The following is a 19,603-nucleotide window of genomic DNA, read 5'->3' on the forward strand; positions in this document are numbered from 1 at the left end:
ATCTCAGTCACAACCACCTTGGTCTAAACTGCCATCGTCTTCTGCCTGGACTACTGCAACAGCTCTTTAGTGATCACCCAAAGGCCTCTCTTGCTCTCTTACAGTTTGTTCTCCACACAACAGCCAGAGTGACATTTTCAAAATGCGAATTGGATCAAGTAATAGCCAGAGTTTACAGAGACTCTGAAAAGTTAAGTAATTGTCCAATATCACATTGCCAGAAATGGAAGACCCTGGATTCAAACCCAGGATTAAAGGATTAAGCTCTTAACCACGACACCATTGAAGAAAGCCCCAAGCCCAGGGTCCAAGAAGCCTTCACAGGGAAAGATCCAAAACAGAATAGTCTCTCTCCCTTAGCCACTTTGATAAAAAAAATGATCTTAATTTCCTTACAGGAGATGATCTGGAGGCGGAAATAGGTCTGGGGATGTGACCTTTAAGGTCATATAAGATACAGTTTTCATTGTAGAGAATGGACTCAGTAATTCTCAACCAATCCTTGGGTTGTCATAGATTAAAGATTAAAAAAATCCCCTTTTGGACCATTTATTCATTCAAGAAATATTTATGTACTGTGCTAGGCACCACGGAAAAAGCAATGCACAAAATATACTCAGTCCTTGTCCTTTTGGAATTGACAATCCAATCGGGGTGTGTGTGTGTGTGTGTGTGTGAATGTATTGGAAACAGATATCAAACAGTTACATAAAGAAAGATAGCTTTACAAACTGTGATATATTTCATAGAGGAAAATTACTGGATGGTATAAAATTATTATTGGGAGTTGGGCTAGTTTAGACTAGGAAGTCTAGAAAAGCTCTGAGGAAGAGACATTTAAGGTGAGAGTAGGTGATGAGTATGGACTAGACCAAAAGGGTGAAGGGCAGAAGTAGCTTGGCAGATTCACGGAAATAAAGAAAAGCCATTGCGGCCAAAGCCTGGCAAACAATGGGGCCAGTGGCAAGAACTGGCCTAGAGATGTTCGTAACTGGTTAGAAACCTGAATTTTGAGGAATATAGGTGACTAACAGAGCGAAGATTTTGGTATCAAAAGTGGCCATAATAAAATGAGTACTTCCTACTCCCTCCAGATTCCTGACTGACTTCTGCTTATAAGTAGAAGCAGCGGATCGAAGCGGGGGTGACCAGTTGGTGTGATTTTTGGGGTCTGGCTGCTTGATTAGTCTCGGCATGGGTTGAACAGATTCATAACAGATCAATTGCTCGGTTATTGGAAAAACAATTATTAAATACAATGTTTCATTGACTTGTCTATCAAGATAGCCCCAGGTCAGAACACAGAATCAGTGATTTATTGATCATTCAATCTAATCAGTGTAGATAACTAAATGGGGCAAATCACGCCTCAAAACAATATCTGTTTGGCCCGGAATATAAAACCTGGATATTATCTAAGTTAAAACACTTGACTCAAATGACTTTCAGAGAAATGTTAACCAAGTCACAAACGTATTCATTTGCTTTAAAAAAACAGAATAGTATTAGATATTACTAAATGGTTATAATTTGAGGAAAAAAGGTGTCTTTCAAATAAATAAAGTAGAACATTTTTGAAGAAATGCTGTTAGTTGATAACTGTTACCTACCAGATATTCTTAGGTGATTTGTTAAAATATATAAGAATTATTTTAAATCATGTCATTGCTTGTGTTTTAATGACTGCCCTGAAAGTGCTGAAGCAAGCTGGAAACAATGGGTTCCTTTGGTATTCTAAACCTCTATCCTTCAACCTCCTTTGCAAGACTCATTTGCATTATCTTTGAAGAAAGAATTTGGACCAAACAAAAGTACAATTCAGCTCATACCTGAATTATCACAAATCCCTAATTAATGTCGTCCAAATTAATAAGAATTTATTGTGTTTATAACAATGGAAATTTATGCAAAAGACAGTTATTCAATGTCTAGATCTTTAGAAAACTAGCTTGAAGACAATGTCTCAGATATTCAAATTCTGTATTATTTAATCTACATCTGCAAATTCAGTAATTCTATTCTGCTGTTTTACAGATAAAGACATTTGTCATTTTCCCAACATTTACACCTATTAATGAATACCCCCTTCTATGACCATCTGTGTAAATGTATAAATCTTAAGAAGAGAATGTTGGTATTTTTAGTTTAAAATTGCAAATAGGACATTTTGTTGATTTAAACAATTTAAATGACAAAACTGTAACAACTATTCCTTTAGTGAATTTATCCTTTTCCATTACTTTCAAATGATATAAGAAAAAGCCAGTAAAAACTCATGATATAAACAAATAAGTCATCACATCAAACGATTCCATAGGTGTCTTTCAAATAAGATAGAATGTTATTTCTTTCTAGAGCACAAACCAGGTAATTTTAGAGAGAACAAAAAGTTTAGAGAGAATGAAAGCTATGTTTCAGAGAACACTCAGTGGGCATTATCAAAAATAAAAAAGAAACTATTGGCGATCCTGAGTATAAGTCAGCACTACGTATCTCCATGCTGAATATAACATGTGTTTAAAACAGAGCTAGAATTCCTATTAATTGAATAATAAACGTCTGTAGTATACTTCAGGTGTGGGAGGTAAGGAGTTGCATTGTCTGTAGATAATTTAAAAATAATCACAAAATTTACTAATAATCAGTCGGCCTTTTATTTTCATTGCACGCTGGCAAATTCTAAACTTAGTAATAAAACACTCCTCCCTGGAAACAAAAGCTGTTGGTCTAAGTTCTAAACAATTGCTGTGGTTACAATTGAATTTTAATAATAGACATGCAAACTTAAAATTAGCACAATTTTGTTACTTATCTTTGAATTAACTGCATGGAAATTAACACAGAGAACTTGCAGTTATATCATCAGACTCCTAACGCATCATGACTGCTACACCTCTTCATCTTGAAAGTAAGTTCCTAATGGTTAAAAATCATCTAAGTTCATTTCAGATGAAGTTCAAATTTGCAAACCCTTTGCCACTCATATTCTAACATTTCAATAGTTGATTTGAAATAAACAACGATAGATAGCACAGTGATTGTAAAGACAAAGAAACAGAATTTGAGAAACTTCAATTCTCTCGTTTTACGTGAGTGCTTAGAAGTTTTATTTGTGTTTAAAAGTGAGATGGTGTCAACTATGAGAAGTATTATTCTTGTTTGGTAAATATAAATTTTAGTGTATACATGACATATTTTACTGACTTGGGCTAATATCTTTAAAATTGAAATTTATGCTTTTTAAGTTATTATGTACTTTAAAACTAAGAAACAGAAGAAAATAAAACATCGGTGGTACAATTTAGTAGGTACATAAATTATATCTTTTGTGTCATTTTGATTTTATTAAAATTCACTTATTTGTTACTGTACCGTTATTATTCATTGCTGCAACAGAATAATACGTAGGTTTAAGTTTTTTTCTCACTTAAAAAACACATTAATATAACTAAAAAGGGCTAATCCTTTACTTTTCTGCCTTTTTTGTACTATAATAAGTGGTATAGTAATATATTAAAATGTTAATAAAAAGTCTCTGAGTTTCTTTTCTGGTTTTTCTTATTATTCATGAAATTTCACAATTATTTCTGAAAATGACTTTGTCCCATAGAGGGGATTTTAAAAATGATCTGCTTTTGGTGTCAAATATGTTAGGTTTACCACTGTTAAAATAATACAATTATCATTTATGAGAGCTAAAATCTACTTCTATGTGAAGGAAATGCAGATTAATAAGAGTCGAATCGTGTTCTCAGGCCCCAAAACTCAGAAACTTAACAGAGTGATGTATTTTTGGGAGTCCTTGATCATCAGATCTGTTTTCTGAGTCGTGAGTACAACATTTATTTTCCATGTGTCCTAGAAGACAGAACTAAAGTGAGAAAAAAAGGACCAAAGTTTCTTTTCTTTCTTCTTTTTTTAGTTTAAAGATTCAGGTAAGATGAAATACTAGCCACTAAAAATGATTAAATCCTGGAACATGTCGCCAAAGGAAGCTGTGGAAGATTCACTCTGTGAGAATGGAAGATTTAATCACTTTAACCATCATCTTAAGTGACTGTGGTTTCAGGTATGCAGACAAGGAAAATTTTGCATAATTTTAGGGGGTTCTTGGAACCCCTGCGGTCTGCCCATAAGCTACATCCTTAAGAAACCCTATCTATTTTAGTATTTTATCATTCTCTAATTCTCTCTCCCTCAAATCCTGACCATCTCTCAAGCTTTCATGGTTTCACCTCCCTCTTGAACCTCTGCACAAATACAGAGATAATATTATGTGTCGAGTAGCTAGTATAGAGCCTGGCAGAAGAAAAGGCATCCATCAAATGCCAGCTTTCCACTTGTGATTATTCCAGCCCACATGCTGTCTCCTTTCCTAAATTTATATTATTCTACAGTTAACATCATAAGTTCAGCAGTGTTTCTAAGCATGTTAGTTTTATTTCCTCAGGTAGATAATCAGGTCTATGAGGGTAGGGAAGCTGTCGTATATTTCTCGAATCTTCCTTTCTAGGCAAGAACTGTTTTGACGCTCTTTTATCTCTGGCTAAGTTCACTGCTTCTTTACTTTCTTTCCTTGAAGAACTCCCATTAACCAGCAAGACTATTTTTCCAACAAATATTCCTAGCTTGAAATTTTAGAAATTGGCTAAAGCAATACATCCTATATGCTGTCCTCTCCCCGACCCGCACCCCAGCCATGCATCAAAAAGTACCTTATGGCCAGTCAGGTTTTACCCAAAAAACTCATCTTTATGCTGACCCACCATATCTAAAGTTCTCTGGCTTCCAGGGCAAATGCTGTCACTTTATTCAAAGACCTGCTTGAGAGATGAAAGAAACTAAAAATTATCTCTTTTGCAGGATGTTCTGAACTGTATTAAATCAGCCACTTGCTTGAAAGCAATGGAATAGACAAGATTACTTCTTGTTGCATACAGCTTTTGTTTTGTTTTGCTTTTGTCTACATAAGTAATACTTTTTTTCTTGTCGTAAATGTTGTGAAAATTATAGCCAATTGCCTATCCGAGCATACAAAATAAAAGACAAGCTATGGAAAATCAAACATGTACTAAATAAAGCCTGACTATAGACTTTAAACCAGCAACTAATCATTTAGGACACCTGCAGGTGTTCAGCCTAGAAATTCTACCTGATTTCTAATTATATGTTGAATAAATTTTAGCTGAAGAATCCCAAACCACAAAAATCAAGTGAAACATTATCTTATTGTTATAGATTCCACAACCAATCTTGACTAAAGAAATCCATACCAAGTAAAGAAGAAAAATACACAAGACTTCAACAGTCTCTCCCCAACCCCCAAGTGGCAAGACAAGTTTTAGATGAGAAAAATCGCCAATAAAATGAATTGAGGAATCTTTTACCTTGTCTAAAAGAGTTATTAAGACAGGAATTTTACGCAGGAACAAAAGAAGACTCATAGTATTTTTTAAAGATGTTATTTATGTTTGGTCAGTACCCAATGTTCGATGGAAATGTACCAAAGCTTGCAATATTGATGGCGAATCATAGATTCTAAATGGTTTTCTGTTGAGAATGTATTCTGATACGTGGGCATGGGTTTTGGTAGTTTCCTGGTAACATTCATATTTACTGTTCTTCACAACATCATATTAGGCTAATCATACTAATTTTGAGTGTTAATGAACACATATAAATAAAGCAACATGTCATGTGAGGCATCTATGTGTTTTAAGAAAAGCCAGAAAAACACTGAATTATGTTTGTTACATAATTTACCCATTTGTTAAACATAGGATCTGACGAGTCTTTATAAGTCACAATGCTAAATTTAACTTCACTTTTATCCTAGTCTTTTCTTTCTTTCAACGATGAATTTAAAATCAATCCTAAATTGTCCAAATGCTATTTAAAATAAGACAGTACTAGGAAAGACTGTGATATTTTGTAATATTGTAGTGCTACTTTGGAGGCAATTTTTTTTTTAATTTAATAAGTAACTACTATATCCTTCAAAAAAGCTGACTAAACTTTGTTAAGAGCTCTGTTAAACAGCAGCTATTGAAGAAAACTTTTAGCACGGTATGTTCCTTGTCCCTACAACCACATTGTATTTCTGTCATGCTGAAGCAAAAAATGTTCATCATTTTGTCAGCTGTGTCTGCAAAGCAGAGAATTACCTTCCCAAGCTCCTGAGATTTATGCTTTTAATTATCTCCTGTCTGCTTCGCTACCCTCCAAACCTAAGAATCAATATAAATAGTCTTATTTATGGGAAAAATGTAAAATGTTTGACAAAAGCAGGCTATCATTTTCTAGATTTCTATTTGATGCTATTGATTCCTTCTATCTTCAGTACCTTTTTTCTTGACAGATTAGTTGGTTTTCCAAACTTACAAAATTATTCATTTATCTAATAATTTGTACTGCTTAATAGCAGATGTAAACTTTACAACTAGCTTTTCAGTTCCCAACTCAGCAATGAGATTATTATCACTATGGTATCTCTTTAGTTAATCATCAGCTGCAGAATTCAGTTTAAGTGTGGCTTTCTTCAAACTCCATCATCATAGACTCACTTTTCAGTGAGGACCAACTTCCTCGGCTTATTTCCTTTCTGAATGGGAGGCCACTGTTAGCATAGATGAAACCTAACAGGCTAGGTTTATCGGCACCGATTCTTTAAAAAAACTCAACAAATTATATCTATATACACACACATATATATAGTTATACGTAATTGTATGTGTATAATTTACATATGATTATATAAATATAAATGTCAATTAATAGACTAAAGTACCTGCTATCTATCTCAAAGGCTTTCCAGAGAAATAGAGTAGATGTGTCTGAGTGGCAGGCAGTGATTGTACATGTATATGTGAAGAGAGGCAATGGTTAATCTGTAGAATTAACGTGGGCAGATATTTGCTGGGTGGATCTGGCAGTGGTTATGTAGGGGGGTCAAATACTGGAAGATGAGTGTTCAAAGTTTTCCTTGACATATCTGTTAGGGTAATGTACCATCAAATGTGATGTCTGAAAATTCAGGAAATATAGGATAAACCATTTTTTTTTTGGACAGTATGTTGGTTACAGTTTCAAATAATATACTCAATATTTCAAATTGAAGAGTTTCAAATAATATACTCAACATTTTTTAACCTAGAGCCCTTTTCAAGTGAAGCGCTCTGAATTTAAAGCAATGGATCCAGTTATTCACCTGAAATAAGCTTAAGAAAGACACTATGAGTGTCCAAGAAAGATAGGAAAAATAGTGTATTTGTTGTGCTTTTGTACCAGAGAAAGAAGAAGGGGAAAAGAGAAGAGTTAGAGGAGAGGGAGAGAGAAGATAGACCAGGGAACAAGGAAAGAGGAATGTGATGGTTTAGAAGAGAATATGTTTTGACAGGGAAGAGAAACACTGATAACTTGTGGGCAGAATTGCTGCAGTTAAAAGCAAGCACAAGGCAGCCAATAGCAAAATGTGCAGTCCCTCAGAAGAGTGTCATATAGTGATGAATAAAAAGTTTGATTCCTTAGAAAATGCAAGCAGGTGTCCTTACAGCCAAGTGCCTCTTCTGCTTTTGCTGCAAGGGACATCTTCGAATGTGGTGTCTAGTGGGTTCCTGTTTCCCGGCCACTCTTACTTCCCAGGGAAGGAACCACAGCTGCTGGAGGGACTTGCTGCCCCATGGCAGCTGGTGGAGAGGTGGAGTTAGGCCTAGTGGCCAAAGGAGGTGGAGGGTCATCCAGCAGCACGGGGAAAGGACATTTATGTGGGACCCAAAGTTGTGGCTTTCTCCCTAATCTCATGACTGCTGAGATCTCTGCAGGATGACAGAGAATGCCAGGGTCTCTAGCAGAAACAGCACTAAAGCCTCTTAAAGTGGCAGATAGTGGGTGGGGGCAGTTTGTTTATGCAAGACAGAGAATTTGTATTGTATTATATGAACTGCTAAAGAAATCAGCAAGTAGGCATAAAATTAAAACTGAAGAAAAGAGATATAGGCAGAAAGACCCAGGAAGGCATACTTGAATGACCTTATCCTGATGAAAACTGCTAAAATGACAAAGACACAAAATGCAGAGGGAAGTGGCACAGTGGTAGTATCAATTAACACTAGTTGCAGTCATATGGGAATTGAAGGGGATTGTTGAATGGTCTTTCTGTTGCATTTTCTGCAATCTTAAGGGCTTTGTAGTGAAGAATAGGAGAGTCAAGTCACCCACAGAAATGTTTACACAAATGGTTGGTCACCCTGCCATTTTAATTTCTAAGTAAACCCTTAATTTCCTGTCCATTTGTACTTAATCAGTCTAATGTAAATCAATGAAATGAGGTCATCTTCTTATGTCTTGAGACATGAGGAAAGAGAACATAGCAAAAAGAACAGTGGCCTAAAATGAGAGATAGAGATATTAGATAGCCAAAAACCAAAACAAAGACAAAGAATAATACAACAAACTTAAAAACCAGGAGGAACCACAAAATCAGATCAAATAAAGAAATTGTGAACGATAAGTGATTCAAAATTTATGGTTGCTATTCAAAAGGTAATACAGTTATGCGTCGCTTAATGAAGGGGATACAGTCCAAGAAATGCATTGTTAGGTGATTGTGCATTGTGTGAACATCATAGAGTGTATTTACGCAAATCTAGATAGTATAGCCTACAACACACCTAGCCTATGTGGTACTCATCTTATGAGACCACCATCTATATACAGTTCATTGTTGACTGAAATGTCATTATGCAGCACACGACTGTACTGTAAATTCAAAAAATCAAATGGGTTAGCTCCAAATGAGTATGAAAGCCTATGGGGTCAGCAATTAGGGACACGGCATCTCATGCTTAATCAATTATAGTATTAATGCTGAGTATCAAAATTTCAAGGTCAGTTCCTGAATTAGAGTATATAACACTTTATTAAAAATATCATTATGCTCTCATTTTGATTTGCCTATAAATCATAAAGGACTCAGTCATATATTAACGGTATTTATGATTAACTGTGTTCTGAGACAACAATAATAAAAGAAGATCATCACTATTTTTGAACACTTAACAGAATCAAGTTGCCCTGATTTTGTGTAAGAATCTGTTTAAAGATCAGTTTCCTTCATCCTTCTGCTATCATTCTCCAAGGAATTGAAATTAATATGTAAATTAGAACTTATTTGTGATCTGCCAACTTTCAACCTAGCCAAAAAGAGAAATGTTAGCCTCAAAAATATTTTAAAAGCGTATGTTAGATTTGGTTTCTGGTCTTTTAGTATGAGAACTGAAAGCCCAATAAGTTGGGGAGTCTTATTTAAAACCAACTACAGAACAGTATAGAAGGCCTACTTCCCTGGCAAGGTTTAACTCTAGAAGCAGTATTTCCAAGCTAAAGGGTGAAGATTCAGATTTAGGCTTATCAATTTATGACCATCCTAAGTTGCAGTGCACTCATTCATTGGAGAAGAAAGGGGCATTCAGGCTAGGGAAAACCTCATTGGATGCTCAGCTTAAACCATGTCAGTCAAAAAAAAGGTGGCCAAGAAGAAACTAGGGATTCGGGTGCTGCACAGACTTGTGCAAATGTCTAGGACTCAGTTGGAAAGTCATATTATTCCTGGACTCCAATGCCTGTCCCCTGGCGAAGTTAATGGTGTTAATTTGTAAAGGTTCATTTGGGAAATGTTTGTGATTAATACTTGCTCATTTGCATAACACTGTATTGTGTAAATAAAGCTATGGGCTTTTGCTTTCCAATAGTGAAGCTCTACTGAGATGATAAAAACTGGACAAAGGGGGCTATGGGACACTTAAAGGAGGTCACATTGAATTTTAACGCATGAGCCTGCCCTGGTTCATTTTATATGGGTAATGGAGTACTGCAGAATGCAGTCTGTTTACTGCAAATCTGCCTTCCAGATTTTTCAATAAACATATTTTCTACACTGAAGAGTGAAGCCAATTCAGTCTAGGGCTGATTTAAAAATGTTATTAAAGAAAATAAGGATGAGCATCTTCTTAATTCTTACATTAAAATGTAAATGGGGTAATTATAAAATAATAATAAACTCTCCCCGAATAAAAAATGCTCAGTTTCAGAGTTCACTTATGCAGATTATAGCACCATTACTAAACTCTGAGAACACGTATATGTCACACTTGTGAACTTGCCATCCAGACTTTGTGGCTTGACTTCCCAGAGTCTAAACATGACTTAGAAATTTAATTTCTTTCTGCATTATCAACAGAACTTTTGAGTGGTGACAGGAAGCTGGTGGTCACATGCTCATGTGTGTGCATTTGTCCGTGTCCTCATTACTAAATACAAAGAAAATTACTAACTTTGAATGAAGCTCAAGTCAAAGGTAAACCTACTCCCAGAGCAATTCTGGGTGGAGAAAGAAGGTTGGCACACCTTTTCACTCCCAACCCATAACACAAATAAAACACAAACTCATAGTCATTCTTTCTGAGTCTTAGCTGTTCCACCTGTAAGATGGAGGTGTTTATACCCCATCCTTCTAGCAGAAATGCCATGGAAATGAGTTTTAGTCATAGAGCTGGGATGGTCCTCCCAAAGATCATGCAGTCTATTTTAGGTTATATCACAGAAGAAGAAACTGAGGCCTACAGTGGTGAAGTGATTTATCAGGTTCAGAATTAGGACTTAATTCTTGTTCAAGGACTCTCACTCTACTGTTCTATACTGTGAGGGCTCTCTACCCATGGGATAATAAAAATACAGAGCAGAAGATCTGGAACATGTTCTAAGAGGATCTAATAAGGTTAATCTTTAGATGCTTTCAGGTACACTGTCTGCTAGAAAAAGTCACTGCTGGACTGGAGCCTAGCACAGTTCTTGGCATAAAATAGGAGTGCAATAAATGCTAGGAAAGTAAGTAAAGTTATTATATGAGGCAACATAATATAATAGGAAGAGCTGTGGATTTAGAGGCAAGAGACCAGAATTTATGTCCTAGCTCTGTTGACTGTGAAAATCTATGTAATTCTAAAAGATCAGAAACAACCTAAGTGTCCACCAAAGAGGGACTAGTTAAACTGTGGAACATCCACACATAGACTATTGTACAGTCACCTCTCGGTATCTGTAAGGGATTGGTTCCAGGAATCCTCTCGGATACCAAAATTCAGGGATGCTCAAGTCCTTTAGTTGCCTTCTCTATCCATGGGTTTCACATACAAAGATATGGAGGACTGACTGTGTGAGTCTTCAAATTACCGCAAATTTAGTGGCTTAAAACGAGACACATTTATCTTACTGTTCTGGAGGTCAGAAGTTTGACATGGGTGTCATTGGGTTAAAAGCAAAGTGTCCGCCCAGGTGTGACCTCTTTTGGAGGCCCTAGGGGAAAATCAATTTCCTTGACTTTCCAGCATCTAGAGGCTGCCCACATTCCTTGGCTTGTGGCACCTTCTTTCACCTTCAAAGCCAACAATGGCCAGTTGAGTTGTTTTCACATCATGTCACTCGAACCTTCTCTTTTGCCTCCTTCTTCTACTTTTAAGGAACTTTGGGCCCGCAGGATCATCCAAGATAATTTATTTTAAGGTTGGCTGATTAGCACCCTATTCCATCTACCAACTTAATTCTCCTTTGCCACATAAGATAATGTAGTAAAAGGTTCTAGAGAGTAGGATGTGGACATCTTTGCCTAGCACATCTACAGAAAATAGTGAGGGAGCTCTCTGTGTTCTAATAGGGAAAATCATCCAGGATGTATTGTAATGCAAAAAACGCAAGGCAAAGGAAAATGTGAATAGTACTCTACCTTTTATGTAGAAAAGGGAGAGAATAAGAATATTTATTATACTTGGTTATATATACATCAACAAACCCAGAAAAGATATGCAAGAAATATTATAGTGGTTACAGATAGACAGGGGATGGCATGGAGGGTGGGAGGATGGGGAATACGATGGAATAAGATTTTTCAAAGTATCTTCTAAAATTAATTTGCATTTTGAACCACGTACATATACACTAGTGTTTTTTTTTTTTTTTTTAACTTAAGGGATTTGTAATTGACCCCAGAGCCTCTATTATTCACTTACAGTCAAAACCTTTTGTTTTGAAGAGACTATCTGTCATCAATCTTGTTACTCTTTCTCTTCTTAAATTAACTCTTCTAACAGGCAGATCCTCATTGGTCAGTGGCGTGGTATCAAGCAGTTCTCTACCGTTCCATTCATGGACTTCATGAAATTCCGCATCTTTTGCAAGATTTTTGCAATTTCTCTTTGCAATCTATTTACATTCTATTATGTTTGCAACACCTAGCATTGCTGCGCTGGGAATGCTAGAACTAAGGGGATCACATGTCTTCAGGTGGGCATTCATTTTGTAATTGGTCAGTTAAGTAGTAAACACTTTCATTTTATATTTAAAAAGTTACAGAAACTTTAATTTCCCTATGTGACTGTAGAAATTTGGATAATAACTGTGTAAAACTGTTAAATATACTTGGATCTATTTTGGTCTTTATTATTCTGTCTTTTCTTGCAAAATTCCTTTAATTATTAAGCCTTAAATCTAGTAATAATATTGTAGTTTGACATGACTGTAGTTACGTCTCTACCGTTAATTAGTCTTCTATTTATAAAATATTTCATGACTCATATCATATTGATTTTTTCTAGTCAGATTTACTTTACATACAGTAAAATTCCTTTTTCAGTTATTGAGTTCTATGAGTTTTGAAAAACAAAAACAGTAGTGTGAGCACTACGACAATGAAGATTTAGAGTATTTCCATCCTGAAAAAGTTCCCTCATGCCCTTTTGGAGCCAATTGTCTAACCTCACCCTCAGTCCGTGTTAACTACTGATCTGATTTCTGTCCCTGTAGCTTTGTCTTTGGCAGAAAGTTATATAAGTGCAATCATACACCATATAGTTTTTGTGTCCAACTTCTTTCATTAGTATACTGCCTTTGAGAGTCACCCACATTGTAGCATGTATTTCTTTTTATTGCTGAGCTGTAGTCTATTTTCTGGCTATACCACATTTTGTTTACTCATTATCAGTTGATGGACATTTGGGTCAATTCCAGTTTTGGGTGATTACGAATAAAGCTACTATAAATGGCACATATGTATGAACATATGTTTTTATTTCTCTTGGGTAAATACCTAGAAGTGGGATTACTGAGTTGTATGGGAAGTGTATCTGTAACTTTATAAAATTTATTATTAATAACTACCAAATTCTTTTCCTGTACCATTTTGTATTCCTGTTAATAATGTACTTACTGTATGAGAGTCCCAGATGCTCCTTCTCCTTGCCACTTGGTACTATCAATTTGTTTAATTTTCACCATTCTGATAGGTGTCATGGTATATGATTGTGGTTTGCAAATCCTTAATGTATAATGATGTTGAGCATCTTTTTACATGCTTGTTTATCATTCATATTTCCTCTTTAGTAAAGTACTTGTTCAAATATTTTGCCCATTTATTATTTATTATTGAGTTGTAAGTTATTTATATATTTTATACAAGTCTTGTGTTTTACAAATATTTTTTCTCAGTGTGTAGCTTTTCCTTTTATTTTCTTAACAGTGTAACAGGGTCATTTGAAGAGTACAAGTTTTTAATTTTGATGAAGTCCAATATATCAATATTTTTATAATTCATACTTCTTGTTTCCCATGAAACCTTTGCCTAACTCAAGGTCACGTAAATTTTCTCCTATGTTTTCTTCTAGAAGATTTATAGTTTTAAGTTTATAGTTATATACTTAATTTGTTTGAATTGGTTTTGTATTTTGCATGAGGCAGCAGTCAAGATTCCTTTCTGTTGTTTACCTATGGATATCCAATTTCACTATTTGTTGAAAAGATTAGCCTTTCTCCTTCGAATTGTCTCTGCGACTTAGCTGAAGATCAACTGACCATACAGGTAGTGGGTCTATTTCTAGACTCTCTATTCTGTTCCACTGATCAGTGTGTCTACTATTCTTTCACCAATATTACAATCTTGATTGCTGTAGGTTTTATAGTAAGTATTGAAATCAAGAAGTATAAGTCCACGAAATTTGTTTTTTCTTAAAAAAAATGTTTTGGCTATTCTAGGGCTTTTCTTTTCCATGTACACTTAAGAAATAGCTTAGCATTTTCTATAAAAAAGGCTTCCGGAATTTTGATTGAGATTGTGCTGGGTCTATAGCTCAGTTTGGAGAACTGACATCTTAACAATATTGAGACTTTGAATGAATTGATACCCTATATTTCTCGATTTCTTTAGATACATTTTAATTCTTAAATATAGAGTTATTTTAGTATTTCAAAAATACACGAATCCTATAACATCTTCTTCACAAAATGGCTTCTGGGGTGGAGTAAGTCAGGAAATACCGCATATAATATACAGCCTCCATATTCAGATTTGTATTGGTCATTGGCTTTACTTGGTAATTGGGTGTTGTAAACATTCCAATATTATTTATTTTGATTTCATGCTATTTTATTTCTACATTTTTAAAATCTACTTTCACATAAGATTGATTTGTACCTTTTTCTTGTTATCTTTTTTTAGCAGGACAGTTATGCTGGCCGGATAAAATAATTTATAAAGCTTTCCCTGTATTTCCATGTTCTGGGAAAACATAAATTGTATAGTACATTATTCTCTCAGGTATTTGATATGATTTGGCACACATTTAATATGATTTAGTACAACATGCAATATGACACTTGTTATCAAGAGTAATAGCAATGTTTTTCTTCAGCATTCATTGCATTTTATTTTCTTGTTTTCATTGCATTTTAAACTTTTAAAAAATATTTTCTGCTATTCAAGTATTTTTGAAAACTAAATATAAGTGGTAGAGTTACGTGTAAAATGGTATAGGTAAGACTGATTCCAAGGAGAAATCCTTGATTTTTGATATTAGCTACTCTATTGCTTGAGTTTCTAGTGTTGAATCCAAATCCTTTGAAAATCTGGCTCACTGAAATAAGTGGGCCACCTATAGGAGTGGCTGCCGGCAAATATGTAAATATGAAGAGATGTGCAGATTCAGAACAGACTTTCAACTTGACAGACTACAGAGAGCAATGAAAAGATAGTACTCACATCCGAGTTAAAGCGAAGCTGACAGACATTACAAGAAATAACTTGTTTCTTCTTTGGGGGAATGGACACTCCAAATGTGTGGTTAATGACTGCTTTTTGCACAGGATCCATCTAAAGAGTAAACGATAAAATAGTCAATTTATAACTTCAAAGGATAGGCAATAGTGTGAGCAAGTAAAAGCAGCTGTATTATTTCTTAAGGTTTTAACTTTTAGTTCCCAAACAAGGATAATAATCTCATTCAATAGTAATGTACCTGTCTCCAGGAATTCAAAACTAAAATAAAAACAAAAAAAAACTGTGTGAAATCATAACACACACACACACACACACACACACACATAACAAGAAAATCACCACATCCCAAGGAATCTTATAAGGTTCCATGTAAGGAGCTTTGAAAAACCTTAAAAGGATAATAAAACAAGAAAACTTAAGACCGAAAAGTCAGGGTTGAAATTAACTTGTTAATGTTTTCCCTGTATCATGTGACGATACTTAAGATGGTCTCAAAGGACCTCAATGACAATTATTACAGATATATTTAAGTTTTTAAATTTTTGATTTATGGCAAAGTCATAAATGACAGGCTTATATCACAGAACAGAAAATATTGAACTAATTTTTAAATAATTTATTACTTTTCATGTGCTATAGATTGAAATTCATTCTACTGGAAATGCACGTCACAATGATACACTCAAATGCATCAGATTAGTTAATATGCAACTCTTATTTAAATATTGATCAAGTGAAATTTTGACTTATAATCTGTGATTTTCCTCCCTGTGGTTTGCATGTACCATACATATTCAGAGAAATGTACAGTGATAAAAGTCTTTAACCATAGAAAAAACACGGCACAAAGCCATTAAAACACTTGGGAAAAGAAAGAACTCTATCTGCAGAGCCTATAAAAAGTGAGACAGCAGTGATTCTCTTGTGTACTCCAGATAATAATCTCCAGCATTAACATCAGACAACTGGCAGGTCAAAAAACAATGCGGATGATGAACAAAGGGTTACTTATAAACACATGTAACACGAACAAGGACAGATCCACTGACACGACACCATCGTCTAGGAAATCTCCTGAGGTTAGAGTTTAAGACTGGATTAGTTGATGATATTTGGGAGACAGGAGAAATGAATACTATCTCTGATCATGTGTAGAAATCAACACAGTGCAAAGTTAGGAATTACAAGAACTTAAATACCTCAGAAAGAAGAGTGGATTACAGAATTATTGAATATCAAAGTAGCCTATTTTTTGCAATAAGTTTAAGAGAGATTATAGAACAATGTATTCCCACTATAAGGGGTATCGGATGCTTAAAAAATGCGAAGAGGGGAGTTTTCTGGAGTGCTAGAACTATCCTATATTCTGACTGTAGTGGTGGTTACACAAATTTATACACGTGTTAAAATTCATAGACCTATACACACTCCCCAAAAGTCAATTTTATGTATGATAATTTAAAAAGTCAAAAAGAAATTGGTAAGAGTATTGTGTTTAACTACTAAATGTAAAATAGCATTCTTGGAAAATCTGGGGATTTATTTTGTTCAAGGTCATAGTTGATTGTAGTAAATTTTCTTTAATGAGAATTAAAAAACCACAACCCTCCATGGGCAAAGAAAATCTCAAAAGGTCAGAAAATAAAACCCTAGTTCACTTTCTTAGTTTACTCATAAGTACATACACTTAAGTCTCGTTTATCCGTTTTCAAAACAAGAAAGTATAGTTTTTGATTGTTACTAGAGATGGCAAATCAGTATGGACAGGCTTAAAAATAAAACAGCCTAACTATATTTTCAGAATGAAATAAATACACTGCTTTTCAAAGTTATAAAATAGAAGCATTTTATTGAGATGTTCTGTTCTCAGGCTCTGGAAAATATACCTGGTGATGTGTGAGCTACATGGGATAAAATTATATTAATATTTCCCAAATACCAGTTTACTGCATGCCACTTTCGTTATTTTTGCCATAACCATATACTATTGTGTTATTATTTTCTTAATAAATCAACTTTTTAAAAAACATAGCAATAATATTCACATCATAGTTTTAATGTACACTCTTTCTTATTACTCATTTCAAAAAATATATTGAAAATTAACATTAAAAATTGAAACTTTCACCATCTAGAATAAATGCACATATCCTAGTTGTTCCCATACCACAACATAGAAACATAGACAAAAGATACATCTACAAAAATTTAGTTCCAAGTTTTTCATAAACCAAGGTATCTGTTGACAGCTTCAACACAACCCTTGAATATAAACATTCCCTTTGAATTTTTGAAATTGTTATCTACCTACATAATTTTTCAAATAACTCTTGACACAAATTTATTCTACTCAAATCTCAAATTTGCACCACATCAGCCTGAAAATATCTGTTTATATTGCCAAGGCTGAGAGCTCTCTGTTCTGAAAGGTGATTTGCAGCTGAGCACTCCAGATACCAAGGCAGCTGAGTTCCCACTCATCTGCTCCCTGAAAAGCAAACTAAGGAGGATCCTTCAAGAAACTCTTGCCAGAATTGGCTTCCCTACTTTGTATACATATCCTATTCATCCTCAGAAAATCAACTAAATAAACACAGCCTTTTTACCCCATTCTTGTTGCCTGTCATTAATTCTTGCTGCCTTTCTGTCCTTTGAATGACTTACCACTATCACAAGAAAATTTTATCCTCCGTGTTTCTCACTTGGAACAGATTTCCTCTATGTCCCACTTGATTCTCTACTTTCTTACAGGTATTTTGGGGAAAGATCCACTTGGTTTTTTCCTAACTCTCTTTTATTTTCCTTTGTTGTTTATTGTAGAATTCTGTAATTATATTTCCTATTCAAATGTCATTTTGGGGAACATGATTTAGTTGAAAGAAGACTTTAAATGGTATAAAAAAGAATGTTCCACTTGCCAATTCATCTGAAATCTTGAAACAGACGTGGTCTAGCTGATATTTTATTTGCCATCTGATGTAATAACTGCAAATACCTGAGTCATTTTGGTGGGATCCAGACTTGGCAATGACATAGAAAAGGTTTTCAGATATCTTTTTTTTAAGGTATGAAGTGTAAAATCCTAAATTTTTTTCTTAGCATTCTTATAATACTCTAAAAGTTAGCAGAAAATAATAGCTTTGTTGTTAACTTAACTTACATTTTTTCTTTCACTAATGCAATGTCAGTTCTCTGTAATCATGACATATGTAAAACTAAATCAATGGTAATTATTTTATTCAATCACCAATTTTCAAGATGAATAAAACATTCAGGAAAAATAGAAACATTCTCATAAATCCTAAAACATGATAAATGCAAGCGATTCAATTTAGTATAGTCAAAACTATATACCTATATCATAATGATTTCACATGTAGAATACTCAGGAACATTATTGGAATTATTGCAATTATCTAACAAACTTTATTTTTAAAGATTCTATTGGAGTTTTATAGACATTTGATTGTTAAAAAGGAACAAATGCTTTCAAACATCTTTATTAAAATATATCACTTTTAAATGAACGAATGCCTCTGTTAAACATTCTTATTAAATTAGCTCATGTTAGTTCACATTGCACAGAAAGCCATCTGTGGATTAAGACTGATTTATTGGTGAAGAATGCTTAAAAGCTTTTTTTAAGGAAAAAACTACCATATAGCTCTAGTTACCAATATTCCTTACCTGGCAGAATTTATTGGTCCCAAATAAGCCTCTTCTTTTCTAAAAAGTAAAAGTTAGAAGTAGTCATCTGGAATTTTGAGGCTAGCAAGTATATTTACATGAAATTTTTAGAAATCCGTTTTTTTTTTTTTGCTTATCTCTGATTACAAAGCCCGAAATGCCTACTAACTAAAAAGCAGCAGCAAGAGTTAACACTTGCCATTTTTTTCTAACAAAAATCATGTAGAAATGAAAAGCAGAACCTATTAGTGCAATTAACTGGTGGGTAATAAAAATGAAAGATGGGTTGTGGCTGTTGCCAGGAAGTGAGGAGATAATTGGAGGCTATGTATGGACAAATTAACTACTATATTATAGTACTTGTAAAAGGAATTAATGAAGCTGGGCTTATCATGCCATCTCTCAGATTTTCAATATCAAAACAAGAACAAACAGGTATTTTTGGTGTATTCACTAAGATTATGTAACCACAAATATGTGTCATTTTTTGAAAATTACTGAGTATACCAAAAAGTAATTTACATCTGCACAGTGTAGGCAACTGTGTAAAAATATGCAACCGCAAATCAAACCTAGCCCTGGGGTAAAGAAACACAATGCGGCACCTCACCAAAGGCCAGGATGAACGCTGTGGGCTGGGAGAGTCTGTAAGGTAGGGGATGCATGATCAAATGACTCAATACTCCATGATATCTAGATTCCAGATAATTTTGCTGGATGGAACTTAAGGCAAAAAACATAGAATTACAAACTTTTCAACTATTGATAATTTTCAAGAGGCCTGAAGTTTGAATTGTATCCTTATAAGTATCATAA

The 19,603-nt window shown here is 34.4% G+C and overlaps 1 protein-coding gene across 30 annotated transcripts in view; it reads right to left on the minus strand.

The window, feature by feature from the left end:
- Positions 1-19,603, minus strand: part of ZNF385B (zinc finger protein 385B) — a 385,687-nt gene that overhangs the window by 42,627 nt on the left and 323,457 nt on the right. For 14 of the 30 annotated variants that reach the window (XM_070581604.1, XM_070581593.1, XM_070581594.1 and 11 more), the window contains 2 exons: positions 18,788-18,826; positions 15,083-15,193 (listed from right to left, as the gene is read on the minus strand). The exons of 2 other annotated variants lie outside the window; for them this stretch is intronic. In XM_070581604.1, coding sequence (XP_070437705.1) covers positions 15,083-15,193; positions 18,788-18,826 — 150 coding nt within the window. The remainder of the gene's footprint in view (positions 1-15,082; positions 15,194-18,787; positions 18,827-19,603) is intronic. 14 more of the 30 variants (XM_070581599.1, XM_070581603.1, XM_070581601.1 and 11 more) reach the window with 1 other exon arrangement.

Source organism: Equus przewalskii, chromosome 17 (assembly GCF_037783145.1).
Source record: "Equus przewalskii isolate Varuska chromosome 17, EquPr2, whole genome shotgun sequence".
Lineage (NCBI taxonomy): Eukaryota > Metazoa > Chordata > Mammalia > Perissodactyla > Equidae > Equus > Equus przewalskii.